At 42.9% G+C, this 14,276-nt stretch overlaps 1 protein-coding gene across 6 annotated transcripts; it reads right to left on the bottom strand.

Moving 5' to 3' along the window:
• Window positions 1-1,466: 1,466 nt before the first annotated feature.
• On the bottom strand, window positions 1,467-13,972 carry dnai3 (dynein axonemal intermediate chain 3). 6 transcript variants are annotated; one of them, XM_029149035.3, is made up of 23 exons: window positions 13,865-13,972; window positions 12,966-13,042; window positions 12,860-12,898; window positions 11,353-11,537; window positions 10,817-10,921; window positions 10,345-10,473; window positions 10,046-10,245; window positions 9,638-9,754; window positions 9,259-9,455; window positions 8,603-8,721; window positions 7,963-8,052; window positions 7,810-7,890; window positions 6,614-6,733; window positions 5,564-5,637; window positions 5,327-5,459; window positions 5,111-5,207; window positions 3,617-3,738; window positions 3,457-3,517; window positions 3,029-3,159; window positions 2,598-2,805; window positions 2,385-2,476; window positions 2,079-2,168; window positions 1,467-1,644 (listed from the first exon to the last, which is right to left on the bottom strand). In XM_029149035.3, the coding sequence occupies exons 2-23, from the start codon at window positions 13,018-13,020 to the stop codon at window positions 1,507-1,509; spliced, it is 2,583 nt and encodes an 860-aa protein (XP_029004868.1). In that variant the 5' UTR covers window positions 13,021-13,042; window positions 13,865-13,972; the 3' UTR covers window positions 1,467-1,506. The 6 variants fall into 6 exon arrangements, with proteins under 6 accessions (XP_029004868.1, XP_029004870.1, XP_029004873.1 ...); XM_029149037.3 differs by having other exon boundaries at window positions 12,966-13,037; window positions 13,865-13,946; XM_029149040.3 differs by having other exon boundaries at window positions 12,966-13,037; window positions 13,904-13,923.
• Between the last annotated feature and the right edge of the window lie 304 nt (window positions 13,973-14,276).

Below are 14,276 nucleotides of genomic sequence, written 5' to 3'. Positions count from 1 at the left end.
AGTCGACCTCACTTCTCTGTGTTAAGGGCTCCGTTTTTCATCTCTTGCTCTCGAATTCTTCTTTCTTTCTTTCTTTCTTTCTTTCTTTCTTTCTTTCTTTCTTTCTTTCTTTCTTTCTTTCTTTCTTTCTTTCTTTCTTTCTTTCTTTCTTTCTTTCTTTCTTTCTTTCTTTCTTTCTTTCTTTCTTTCTTTCTTTCTTTCTTTCTTTCTTTCTTTCTTTCTTTCTTTCTTTCTTTCCTTCCTTCTGCACCCTCCTCCTAAACTTTCAACCATGTGTGTTTCTGTTGTTCACTTTTTCCTTTAACTCCCTCTTCCCTTTTGAGGCATCGTGGACACAGTGTGAAAACCTTGCAATAGACAGCTGCCCCTATATTATGCAGCACCCCCCCTCTGCCCCTGCAGCCTCTTTTTTTAGCAGGGTACCGGCTGTCAGTTGTGACTATGGGTTGGCTGAGCCAACTTGACCTGATGTGGACCCAGCACTCTGAGACGTCCTCATTTTATTCCCCATGAAGGAGCGAAACTAATGGAGCCCAGAGGGCGGGAGAGACTCATTACAAGCGAGTGCAATGGAAACCGTGTGCTCATAAATGTTGTGGACAAAGTGACAGGAATTTGATTATGGAAAACAGTGAGCAACATGAATAATTCAGGTGCAAAACAAACTTTATTTGATTACTTGATGGCGAGTAAATAACAACATGAGTGCTGGGTGGTGGTCGAACCCAGCGGGGACACAGAAGCATTAAGTCATTGGGCCAAAGCAACAGGCTGAATCCTTTACCACACAGTTACAGCTTCTTATCAGAGGGACCCTCAGTTAGCAGCTGCTGTAAACCAGCGGTGCTTTTCTGCTTTCATTTCCACCACCTGCTTGATTAGGACACATTAAAAATAAAAGCAGGGTCACCATGTAAAAACCATCTAAGCACCAAGTCTCTATTTGTCTCTTCTTCCTTCAGCTTCATGAAGCTTTTTGGCCTGTATCAGCTCAGTGTTGGGTTTTATGGTTATATCAGACAGCACACAGTTTTATTTTATCGTTGTCAAGCTCATTCAGCATGAACCAGCTAAACACACAGGCTCAAGAAGGAGTTCAAATGTGTTTAATTTCTGAATCCTTGCATTTGAACTCACATCTTGTGAGTTGTTGTTGTTTTTTTCTGGAGTCTGTGTCTTTAGCTGGTTCCCTCAGAAATGGCCAAAGTAAACTGCCTTAAAATAACTCGCAGCCAAGGTCAAACCCATAATGGTTCTCAAACTGTGTCTTCGGGGAGCGATGGTGGACAGAACGCTAATGGATGACATTACCCTGAAACTAGATCACAGATGGGTGATGACCCTGAAGCCCCGACCCAAGGACAGGCTGGATGTCGATGGCAGAATCAATTCACTGAGAGGTTCATTCTTTTACTGGGGATCATGTTTAAAAACCATTACACAGGAAACACAGACATCATTACTGGTGTTTTATCAAATCCACCCAAGCTTTAATGTAACATGCAGTTAGTGATGCTGCGTGACGGCGGCTGGCATCAGGCCTCTGCCTTTCAGGATGCTCTCCTGCAGCGTCAGGTAATCGCTGTACTCCTTCACTGTCAGCTCCTCAGACTCCAGCGTGGCGGCGTCTGGCTTGTCCAGCTCCTGGGGACAAATGTGTGGAAAACAACGCAGCACTGTCAGACTCATCCTCAGAGTAAAGGCGCTAGGTGAACAGCAGTACGGGCCCAGAACCGCTGGACGGAGCAGATCGGGTTACACACGTCCATCCCATAAGACGCGTTTTTGAACACATACACTACTATCCCCACAGCTGAGGATCGAATAACGATCTGGGTGAATTAAACATGAGGAGAGAGACAATGAAGGAGATACTGTAGTGCAGAGGGCCTAAACCAGCAATGCCATTATCAACTTGAAACTGGTGTCCTTATGTGTAACTGGGTCAATACAGGCATCTATGAGTCCTTATGTACGCTGAGCATCAAGGCCTCATTCATGGCCGTCCACAGAACATTCATCGATGGTCACATTAATCCAGCTGGCAGTTTGTCTTTCCTGTTTAAACCACATCTCACCGCGTTCTGCTTATCCCACTGCTCCTTCTTCTTTAAAAAGTCCTTCAGCCCTTCCTCCCCATGTTCAAAGTATTTCTTCATGCTCAAAGCCTGCAAACATAAAGTCTTAGTTAGTAACTGTGGTGAACGTTGGTCAGAAAAGTAAAGCTGCAAAATATCCCAGATATTAAAGTTGCTGTCATTAAACTAGTGTTAGCGTGTCTCAGTTTTACAGCCTTGATTGACAGCACATTCCTAGTTATTTTGCCAACAAACATCTCAGTTCCATGACTGAGTGGGAACGTAGGTGCTTTCACACTGTCTTACCTCATTCCTGGAGGGAATGTAAAGTTTTTTAGGGATTTCAAAAACACGGACTATTCCAAGGCAGTCACTCACAGCCAGAAAGTGCTGCTTGGCTGTAAGGGAAACAGAAACAGTCCGTGTGAGCCCCTGTAATGTAGTATAAGGCGCCTCCCCTGAAAAACAAATGATCTGTAGGTGCTCTTAAAACATTTTTCTGAAGGATAAAGAGCTCACGAGAGGCGACCCAGGGAGTGATGGAGGAAATGGTGTCGTTGGTGGCATGTGCTTGGACGTGGACCGGCTCATTGGTCTTTTCCAGCAGGTTCCACACCTCAATACTACCGTTCTCTTTCCCAATGAAGAAAACAGCTGGCCGCGACAAGGACCAGCAGCCCACAGTGCACACCTGCTCAAAACCTTGTGACAGGACGATGGGTCCATCCTACAGTCAGAGTCAGTGGATTAAAAATAAAATAAATGTGGTCTATTAATTACTGTAAGTACCATCCATGAACATACATTAGAAAGCAAAACAATGAAATGATGGTGCATGTCTAAAATCACTTTTTTTGTGGCTACAACGTTTTGTTTGTGGCTATATTTTGCTTGTTGGACGCCGTACTGTGTTGGCAGCTAGTGTACGTGAAGCTACAGGATGTTGTTACCATGACTCCCTCCTTCCAGATGGCAAAGTTCCAGCCTCCTATTGTTAAAATGATGTCTTTGAAGAAGGGTGATCGTTGGACTGTATTCACCATCCCGTGATGGATGTTACAACAGTGGAGAGGCTTGGAACCTGGAAGAAAGGAGAGACAAGGGGTGAGGGGAACTCTTTGATTTGACACTAACTAGCTTTTATAAGGCAACAAGCCAAAGCTGGACAAAAAGCCGTTAACCCTGCGTAAACCCTCGTAAATCCACTGACTGCTTCAACCAGAATGGCCTCCACACCATTAGCCTGGTTTACAGTTGTCGTTGTTAAACCAAAGTGGAAGTAATTGTAAATGAATATGTCTAGTGCGTTCAGTTCAAATAAATTGAGAACAAACCACTGGAACCTTTACAAGCAGGTTATGGTTGTGTTTGTACTTACTGTGCATCCGTCCAGAGTCGTCCTTCACCAGCTTCCAGTCAGTGTAGATGATCTCACAGTCCTGGCAGTAAAAATACGCAGTTCATTATGAGGTTGTAGCTTCATAAGTGGAAAGAACTGTTACTGCTGTGCACAGTGAGACAAGAATCAGAACGTTCACCTCTGTTCCTATGTAGAGCTTAGTATTGACATCTGCCAGAGCTGGGAGTGTTCTGGCCGAGTGTGCACTGAGCTGGCTGAAGTCTGGGATGTCTGAGTCTGCTTCGTTTTCATCAGCCTTGTCTATCAGAGAATCGAGAGGAGAGTCAAAAAAGGGTAAACCTTCAACTATGCATTCATATTTTTGTGTTGATCCTTATCTAATCCTTTTCATCCAATCAAGAAATTCACAAATGTAAATAAGAAATGTTTACACAAACTCATGTGTTAGTTTGCATAGAAAAGTTTCCCTGAAATGCTTTAAAAAATATTAAAAACATCTAGTATTCATTTAACATAAAAAATTGATAGCGACTGAAACAGTTGCAGGTTGCACTGTAATCTGACCATGAACAAGACGACAGAAAGGCTAAAGAGAAGTCCGTGCAGAGGGGTTCTGCTCAGGTGAATGGGCTGGTAAAAAGGGACGTGAGGGGATCGGAGAAGAATGGGACAAAAGGTGGAGGTGGGAGTGTGGGACGCGCCGAGCGGGGAGATAGTAAGGGAGAAGGGTGGGAGGGTTGAGATAGGCGAGGCTGGAAGAAGCCTTTCCATCATAAAGGCCCAACTGTCTGTCAGGGACAGTGCAGGACTATCCGTTCACACCCCCTTATCAGTGGGGCGCTCCCAATCAAGGCTCAGACTCTGTTAGATTAGCTCCTGAAGGTCAGATCAGATTACTCAATCACACGTCCTCCAAATCCACTTTCCCCAGTTAAGATGTGTGTTAAGATATGTGGCAGATGATACGACACAGCTACAAATGTCCACATTGTCTCACACGGTGCTGCTGCTCGACTCTGGTCTGATCACATCACGTGGGACTGTTGCAGAGATGGGGCCTTTCTGGGGGAGTAAACTCAGTCAAAGAGCTAAAGTAAGCACCGCTATGAGATTAACAAAACCTTAATAACAGTCAAAACAACTGATTTATTGTCTTATTTAATGACTATAAATTCTATAAACAGCACAGAAGCTGTTTTTATCGCCAGACAAAGACAGGTCTTTTCTTGACCAGCCAGGACACACACTATCGTCCTCCGGCCTCTGAGGAGCCTGAGCAGCATATTGCAAAGAGCTGACAGTAAGTAAGACTAATGCACTGGGGCTGTGAGGGTGCTGTTTTGGAAGAATCACTTAATAAAGTGCCATGAAACCAGAGGAGAGAGGAGGGAGACGGTCTGTGGGCCGGGTCAACCCTGCACTGCTGATCACGGTACGCAGCCATCCACAGCAGAATGCAACATTCCCCCCGTCTCATGTACCTGCACTGCTACATCACTTTACCTTCTGGGACACCAGTCCATCAGTCGCAGGGAGGATGTGAGCAGAGCAGACGGAACAGAGGAGGTGGACAAGCTCATGGCAGGTCAACAGGTAGCAGCACGGATGGCTGGGGCGTTTGTCTCTTACCCACAATGCTATAACATGACCAGCCCCAAGGGCAAACTCTCACCTGTGCCTCCATCTGTTGTGCTCTCACGGGTGTAAGGCTCAAAGTTGAACTTCAGAGGAGCATATTCTCCAGTGGTGTTGATTTTTGGCAAGGAAACCTGATAATTGGTAGGAAGAGAAAATAATACATTTATACACACATATTGCACATAGCATCTTATTAATTCCTTTATCTATAGTAATGATTGAGTCTTATCCTACACCCTCAACCTCTCACCCTGAACAGCGGTTTCCATGTCCAGTCCAAGTGCTTGAATCTGTCAGGGACAGCGTAAGGTGTCGTCTGCTGCTTCCTGTCTGACGCCGATTGGCTCAGCTGTTTGACTCGCACATCCCAGAACAGTATCGAGCTTCACATAAACAGGGAGACGCAGGCCGAAGCAAAGCAAATGTAAGAGCTGCCAAACGTAATGTTGGAGGAAGAGAGTGTAAAGATGCTGCGTTCTGTACATACCAGTCAGGGGAGCAGGTGACAAACTGAACAGAGGCGTGGTTCCTGTTCTCCACTGGTGAGCCCGTCCTGGTCACCTAATCACACACACATAAATCATGTCCACGTCAGCTCATCTAAGTGATTACGGTTCCGGGAATATGTAGGGAATTCTAATATTCCCCAGGAGGGCACTTTGGTGATTGCCAGTGTTTTATCCAGATAAGTGCTAGTGCCTCTAACCCATTAGAACAACTAACTAAATCAAGATGAGGGATGGGAGCCAGCTGGAAACTGGATTTCCCGAAGACCTGACCACTAGAATACTGTGTGTGGGACTGTGTGGTGGATTGTTATCATCTTTTACAGTGTTGTGCACCAGGAAAGTTATTGCTTCAGGTCAATTCTTTGCTGAGTCAGTATCAGGGGGCAAAACAGAACAAATACAGAAGTAATTGTTTTCAGCTGTCAGCAACAAAAACTAGTACCAGTAAACAACATGTGATGAATGGGCTGCTGTGTGGCAGTAACTTCAGCGGGTCTGGACGGCTCTGTTTGTTCACTGTGGTCCCCTCTGACAGCGTCCTGTACGTGTCAGTGTGGCTCCAGGGTAAATGCTGTAATCGATGCAGCCTCAGCGGCCTGATGGCCCTGACTCACTGTACCTGACCTCGTTTCCCACACTGGTACTGTACCTTTAAATGCCTTTTAACCAAGGTTGGATAAAAATCAAAACTAGAACTCATAGGTCAGTAACAGAGCTGGCACTTAATGCATTACAGTAGGCTTTTATCGGTTAGGGACTGTGTGTAAAGATAAAATCCTAATCTGGTTCTCTGTGGAATGCTGTTAACTGTGTTTACATTAGATATGACAAAGAGGCTTAAAAATGAGACGATAAACAACGCTCAGCCGAAAACACTGCACTGAAGTTACACAAAATATTTGGCCAAATGATATAATTATTAATCTCGTGGAGACTCCAGCTTCTACTGTTCCCAGAAGTGTTTGGAAATAACCTTGGCTTCTGCGTTCTTGCCAACCCCTTGGGCCTTTCAGCCCTGCGTACAGTACCTCAAACGTCGGTGGCAGCCATTTGACATCAGTAATTGGTGCTTTGTGGCCGCTCTCTAAGGCAGAAACTGCACAGTAGCGCACAACAGGGGTCTTATTCTCCTTCTTGTCATCGAGCTCCTGGCGTGAGGTCGAACACAAAAAGCACAGCAGGTTATAGTACAGGACAGTGCAGAAAGATAGTTCAATCTAAATACAAAGACCGTAGTTGCGTGGGTGGCTTGTTTTTATTACAGAAAATGGTGGGAAGAGAAGATAAGTCTTTACAGGAGGATGGTAAATCTTGGTTCATGTGATAATCTCCCACCAGGTGCTGGCGTAGTGAGGCTTTCACAGCACGCAATGTTGAAGTAAAGCCTTTTAGCTGGTACAACTTCCCCTGTTTACACTGCAAACACTGGGGGAAAGCAATGATCTGATTTGCTTGTGTTATCTCCTGTGGAGGCAAACTGATGGTAGATGGGAGGCTTGTGTCACAGCTGGAGTATGTGGGCTGATGCTGTTGACTCAGGAGAATGAAGCACAAACAAGGACAAAGAGGAGAACAGAGGGAAATGGGGATGGAATGGAAACCAATGAGGGCAGTATGATGGGGGCATATGTGTCTATCAGTGATATCAGAGGAGGCCTCGTTGTTTTAACAGATTAGAGTCGCTTTTACGTAGTTTGTTGTGTTGTTGTCTTATATGTGATTGGACTGACTTTGTCATGTCCTCTCTCTTATACAGTATCGTTTAATCATGGATCATGTACCCTTAAAACAAAATCGTTAAGCATCTGTATTCAGCCAAGCATATTTATGTTGTTGTTGTTGGATCATTTCAACAACATTTCCTGAGATTTCTTGAGGTCAAGCAACGATATAAACTTGCTTTGATATTTACTCCTGGCATTCGTACATTTGTTGAACTAGTTTTGACAGCTGTGGTTGGCTTGAAAAGGACCATTAGACCTCTGCATTCCCATCTAATGAAAGGGTGAGGATGAGGATAGAACACAGGAGTCAGCGTATCATCATCTCCTTCTGTCACACAGCGTCACTGAGGAGTACAGTCTGTCTTTAATATGCCACATGCCACGATGAACTGAGGCCCGGAGCTGAAGAGACGTAGCTCACACTATCAGGGACCAAAGAAGGACAAAGAGCACAATCTACGCTGTGTTCACGTCATGCAGATTAGAGTGGGAATACTTACAAAGGTTTCAGAGACCGTTTTACCACTTGACTGTGTTCCCTCCAAGTGTGAGATGTGAGCAGAAATGTCCCACAAGACAACCTGAGACAGGAAGAAGTATGAGATCAACATTAGAGGCAGATGTTGGTGTGGTTGAGAGCTAAGACTGAGCACCTGGCCGTTCGTGCAGCCGCCAACGATAACATTGGGATCCGAGGGGCAGAACTCAAAAGCAAAAATGTCATCTGGACACTCCAGCAGCAACTGCAAAAAAACACAGAAAACCCACAGACACAGGGCACATATATTATATTTCAAAGCACAATTTTCCACATATTGGGTGCCTGCCATCCCGAGTATTTATTTATTCTAGTCTCATCTTACAAAGTTCAGCTTTTAATCCGCAAAGCCAAGTGCATACAGGAGATTCCATTTCATCAAGCGTGAGGGGAGAGAAGGCTCAGGGGGCTGGGGGGAATTACCAAGCAATCATTTATCAGCTCCACATTAAAATCCACACACCTTATAATTAACTGCATGTCTGAAATAAAAGATTTTAATCTGTGTGAATAGACATATTTATCTCATATATTTCCTCTATTAAGTATCTTTGGCTACTTTGATGCAGCTGCGGTGGACAATGAAACCAAAGCATGACATATGCAGCATGCGTCACGCACAACTCATGTTACTTGTGCCTGGTTCAGATCAATAGAGCCTCTCAGATTGTTCCTCAGCTTAATGATGTTGTTAAATGGCAGGTCAAACAAAGTCAGACTTGTGCCTCAAACACAGAGCGCCACAGTTTTCATACCTGGCAATGAGACGGGTCAGAGAAGCTGTAGAAGACAATGAGTGAAGCTCCAGTGTCCGACACAGCGGACTCGTTCAACTGCTCCACCTTTCTCCTTGTCAAAGCCACCGCTATCACACCTACCACATCAAAAACACACACTGTCAGCGAGGCAGCAGAAGGAGAAGACACGTCTTCATGGATCAACTTTGATCCCTACTTTAAAAACATATTCCCACTGATCGTACGTTTGGCAAAGATTGTGTTTGTCTAGATCTTGCTGGAATCCTGATCTCTGTGATGACATCTAGGCAGCATAACAAAGTGTTGCTGATGGAAAATAATGATTTTTCAATAGCTGACAGGAAGATTAATATAATTTATTTTAGTTAAACTTATTTCCAGCACATTCCATCAACACCGCTTTGTAGACATTTCCAAACCAAATGCTATTACATGCTGAAAACCGCAGGCTCTGCTGTTCAACAAAGCAGCCACATCAAGCCTCAGTGCAGTGGGTGCCGGCTACACTGTACTACACTGACAGAACTGAGTAACAATAAAATAACAACAGCATCTGATGCAAACATAATTTTCCCTGAGTGAGAAAGAAATGTGATACAAATTTGAAACTATCAGCTGACAATGTTTTATTCGCTTGAGAGTTTGTACTTTACCAAAGATGGTTGGGTGCCAGTTGATACAGCTGACCTTTCTGTCTGCTGTATAATTCTGGTTGCTGAAGGCCTGATAAAGCATTAAGCCTTCAGAAACATTCCCAGACCAGTCACCAGCTTCACTCTCTGTTCCCAAAGCCTTGCAGTCATCAACAAACACTTTCATAACCTCTTCCTCTTGAAGGGCCTTCAAAAGTCTGCAAAACAATAAGGCAAAACATCTATAAGAAAGGATAAACCTTCACTGTCACTATGTATTTCTCTGCTCCCTTAAAATGGAGACTGAAGAGGTTTTGAAAATCGCTTACTGGTTGGAGATCTTACTGTTCTGTTGATTTTGATTTTTGAAAACACAAGTTATCAGGATATGAAGTTTTACCTGAAGGTCACTGAGTTGAGGAAATTCTTCAGAGACTCAGTCTGGAGGATGTTTTCTATTTCCACCTTACTTAATTCTCTTGCCTTGTACTGCGTAAAGACATTCCTCTGAACAATCCTGTAAGAAGACCCCCAACATATGTAAACAAAACCTATTCACCAAAACACAATAAAAAGCTTAAGTGATTGCAATAAAGAATAAGAATAAATATACAGTCAAAAACCGCTGTATTAAACACAACCTATTATTTTATACAATAATGATTCACTGTATTATTGGAGTTAGGTTTCAGGTTCGATCTGGTGTGTGTGTGTGCGTGCGTGCGTGCGTGCGTGCGTGCGTGCGTGCGTGCGTGCGTGCGTGTGTGTGCGTGCGTGTGTGTGGGGGGGTACTGATTTCCTGACCCACCACTGTGTCTGAGCACTGCTGCTCTGCAGTCCAGGCACAGCCTGCATCCCGCAGTCCCTCTGCATTTGCTTGATGCTGAATCTGCTGTCTTGATAGGAAGCACACTCCAGGTAGCCACCCTTAGCGTCTGCAGCGCTGCGGTCAGAGAAACACACCGGTGCCCCGAACTTCCTCCGCACCCTGGAGAACTTGTATAGCAGCTGATGGCAAAAAGAAGGAACAATGGGAGGTAAATACAGACGGGCAGAGTTTGTGGCTGTATTATTTTCTAAGCCTGTTGGCGTTGTATGCTGCAGCACCTTGTCCCGCGTCTCTTTGACACATTCCTCATCAATTTCCTTCTCACTGCCAAGAGAAATCCATCGCTTTGGTTCTGGGGTGTTATTGATTCTGTTTTCCAACACTTCTAGCGTTTCAGGCTGTGGGGGCTGCACAACATTGGAAGAAGAGAGAACAGAGAGAATACAGCAGGCGATTACTTAGCAAAATTGTTTTGGGTCTTAAGTGTCACAAATGTGCCAGATATTAAAGCAACATCGGTCATTCTAATGAATGCGCGTTGATACTTTTGCTGATAGGTGAGAAATATTGTATAAGGAGAAATAAAAATGAATTAAATAACACATCTTTAAAAAACTGGCCCTATGCTGGTACTGTTTATGGTCTCAGTGCAGACTTAAAACTACCGAGATTATTACTGTAGCACGAACAAATAAAATAAACCTTATGATGTGAACCTTGCTGCCGTAATGAGAATTAGCCTCCTCTTACACAGAGAATTCCATCCTTGGCCTTTGGTGTCAGAACCAGATAGAAGCGTTGGCCATATGTGAACTCTCGGTCGAAAACAAGAAGGATCTCGTCCTCTGGGTAATCCTGCCAACAGTAGGGAGACAGCATTTAGACTAAATAAATGCAACACATTTGCATTTATTCTGCCAACCACTGATAAACAATGTAGAAGTGCTTTGACTATCGGGAAGCAACGTGTGGACGGACACATTGGTAGCAATGAGGTCTTGGCCGTATCCACATAAAAAAGCCTTGACCGAGGCTTAGAATGGTTTGGTGTGGGTGGGTTCCCCAGGGTGACCTCACAGCTGATTAGAGTAATGCTCTGAAATAGAAGGTGAATGAATGCATTAAGTAGAGCGTTGGCTTCCATACGTTTAATCTAGTTAAGACTGGGAGAAGCAGAAGATAAACTGGTTACTCTCTCCATTCCCACAGTGCTTGACATGGGATGCTCGTATAATCAGTATCTTGGGGGTGTTGTCTGAGTGATCTGTGCAATACCTCAGCCTCACCAGCACAGTTTGCTTCACAGGGCTGAAATCGGACACTGCGGCTCTGGTTTTAATGTCCTGTACGATGCTGTCTTTTTTCAGCAGCTTGAAGGGGCTCTCCCTCGTAACGTCCTCATCAGCACGGCAACCGAAGAGCTCCTGGGTGGCTGATGTCAGGACTATGGGGAAGATATCTTCTGGGTGATCTTGGTGAGAAATCAATACAAAACTGAGCAAATGGACTGAAACGCTTTCTGAACATACGAAAGGCACAAACATCTATTATATCTGATTTTAGGATTTTATTTGTGTTGCCGGAATAAAAACATACTCAGCTTGTGTCATGTAGTCATTGTGTACAGCCTCCACACAACATCCAAATGCTTTTAAGGATGCATGTATTTCTGTCTGACAGGCAGATCAATAATGCTTGAACTCTAGACCTGAATAGCGTTACGGGCAGCTAAACCTCCTGTAAACTGTATAAAGCCCTACCACTGCAGCCTCACCACAACAGAGTTTTTCTTAATAAACAATCTATGCAGACGCCCCCACATCGAGGGCCAGGCTGAGTCCAGGACACGCTACGGTAAACAGAGCTGTGCATAATAACAGTTTTCATCCTGCTTGCGGTCTCTCTCTTCAAAGTCTTTCCACAAGGTTGCTGAGGGGACGCTGGGAATGCTCAAGCGCAGCTTAAGTAACCACTTCCCAGCTGGGTGTGTCAACCTTTTCATCTCACACCACTTAGGCTTCACGCCAAATCATTGTAGTGGAAACTCACACCCCTCATTTCACAGCGTTATGTGTCAACCGTGGCATTTGTATCGATGGGGAATATTTACAAAGGCAAAGACGGTGTAATGTGAAATGTTCCATAACCCACAAGAATGCAATTAAAGGGCAGTCGTAAGCAGCGCTAGTGAAATCACTTTAACTTAAATGAGTTGGCTCTCCTTTCTCTCACACATGTCCCTGTACAAACAGGTGCCATAGATGAATGAGTAGGTAACTGAGCGATGATGACCAGCTCACATGTGAACATCACTTAGGCGATACACTACAGCCACTGATGTCGACCAAAGCTGACATAGATTGATTTATTGAACATGAAACAGAAGCCACCTGAAACCAAACCAAACCAAACCACAACAACTGAAACCTGTAGCTGAATATAACTAAAGGCTATGCAACAGTACACCCAAGATCATTTCAGAGGAATGCATTTCCAGGCTCCTCATTCAGACGTTCAGAGTGTTACATATACTACTTCAAAGTAAGACTAGTCAGAACTTCATTTTTAAAGTCAGACTTGAATAAAAGGCTTATGCATTTGTTAAAAAACAATTTAATGAAATCTCTCACTCTAAAATTAGTATTATATTATATTATATTATATTATATTATATTATATTATATTATATTATATTATATTATATTATATTATATTATATTATATTATATTATATTACTGTCATTTGTCATAGAATTGCAGTAAATTGCATTTGTAAGTTGAATTCGTACTTACCAGGTTGTTCCACAGGTGTGGGTGTCAGAATCTCCTTCCCTGAAGGAAGTCAAAGTCAGTTCAACACTTTATTTATTGTGTATTTACATAATATTCAGACACTCACCTCTTCCTTTATTGCCTGCACTTCCTGTGGACGTTTTCTTTTTCTTGGGAGCCATTCTTGCTTGGAGAAAAACTACACTAAAACAAATGATTATTCAAGCACAAACAACATATAGTTTTTATATATTTTTTTTAATTACAAATTTTTATCCGTGACCAGTTTTGTCTGTGTGTCAATGAGACTAAAACTCACAAAGTGGACACAGTTTATAAACGGGGCATGTCATTTTTAAAAGAAAGGGTGACATCTTGTGGACGATAATAAAACTGTAAAGCCGTTCAGGGATTTTTCTTATCTAGACTGGCTTTAGCTGTTAAAAATGATATAACTGCTAATACAGGTCATGCTCACTATTGAGATCTCGAAACTACTTTAGCAGAATTGCCTTTCAGAGTGTTACTGTACATTCAAATAAATGCATTAACTAATGCAAATCATTGAAAACCTTACTGATTTTGTACTGGGGTAGAGAAGGAATCCCAAAGCCAGAGTATTTGAGTTATTTTGAGTGAAATTGAAATAGATGAAATACAAATTGTGAATGAATATTAACTTTGAAATGAATTGTGCTAAAGTACTGCAGCTTACTAGCTTGGCTAGCAAATCTTGTGTTTCAAAGTTGTTTCTATAACATCACAAATCATTATCATCATCATCATCATCATCATCATCATCATCATCATCATCATCATTAATGTTAACACACTCTTAGTTTTATTTTTATTACCTTATGATTTGGTAAAATAAACAGTAATCCGTCGTTCGACCAGAACAAGTAGTTGTTACAGTAATATTAGCTAGTTATAATTTAGCAGCTTTACTTTAGCTAAAATCACAATTTGCCGCAAACAGACCAGGTCAACGTGTTTACACGTATAAACTACAAACACAACCGTTACCAGTAGCTTAAACCGTAGTAGCTTGAAAGTGTTCCTCACTCTCGACTCAGGGTTCGTCCATGGGAGTGTTTGGTTGCTATGGGCTACAAGACTGTGACGCGTTTTGAGCGACGAACGCAGCAGCCAATCAGAATCCAGTTTTAACATAGCACTTTCAAGAGAGCGGCTTTGTTTTCATTACTCAGTTTCTGTAAAAAAGAGACAAAAGTAAAAGATTGTTTATGAAATGATGAACGATAGAAACGCTATATTGTGTTTTAAGAAGGAAGAATGCATTGATTTTTTATTAAAATATATTATTATATATATTATTAATCATCATAATTAGATAATCACACTTCTCAGTCTTCAGTCAAAGACTTTATTGTGGTCTCGCCTTGAATTCCTAAAATGATGAAAAGATAAAAGTTAC

The sequence above is a fragment of the Betta splendens genome, chromosome 4 (genome assembly GCF_900634795.4).
Source record: "Betta splendens chromosome 4, fBetSpl5.4, whole genome shotgun sequence".
NCBI lineage: Eukaryota > Metazoa > Chordata > Actinopteri > Anabantiformes > Osphronemidae > Betta > Betta splendens.
The sequence above is the reverse complement of the archived record's forward strand: the minus strand, read 5'-3'. Positions and strand labels throughout refer to the sequence as shown.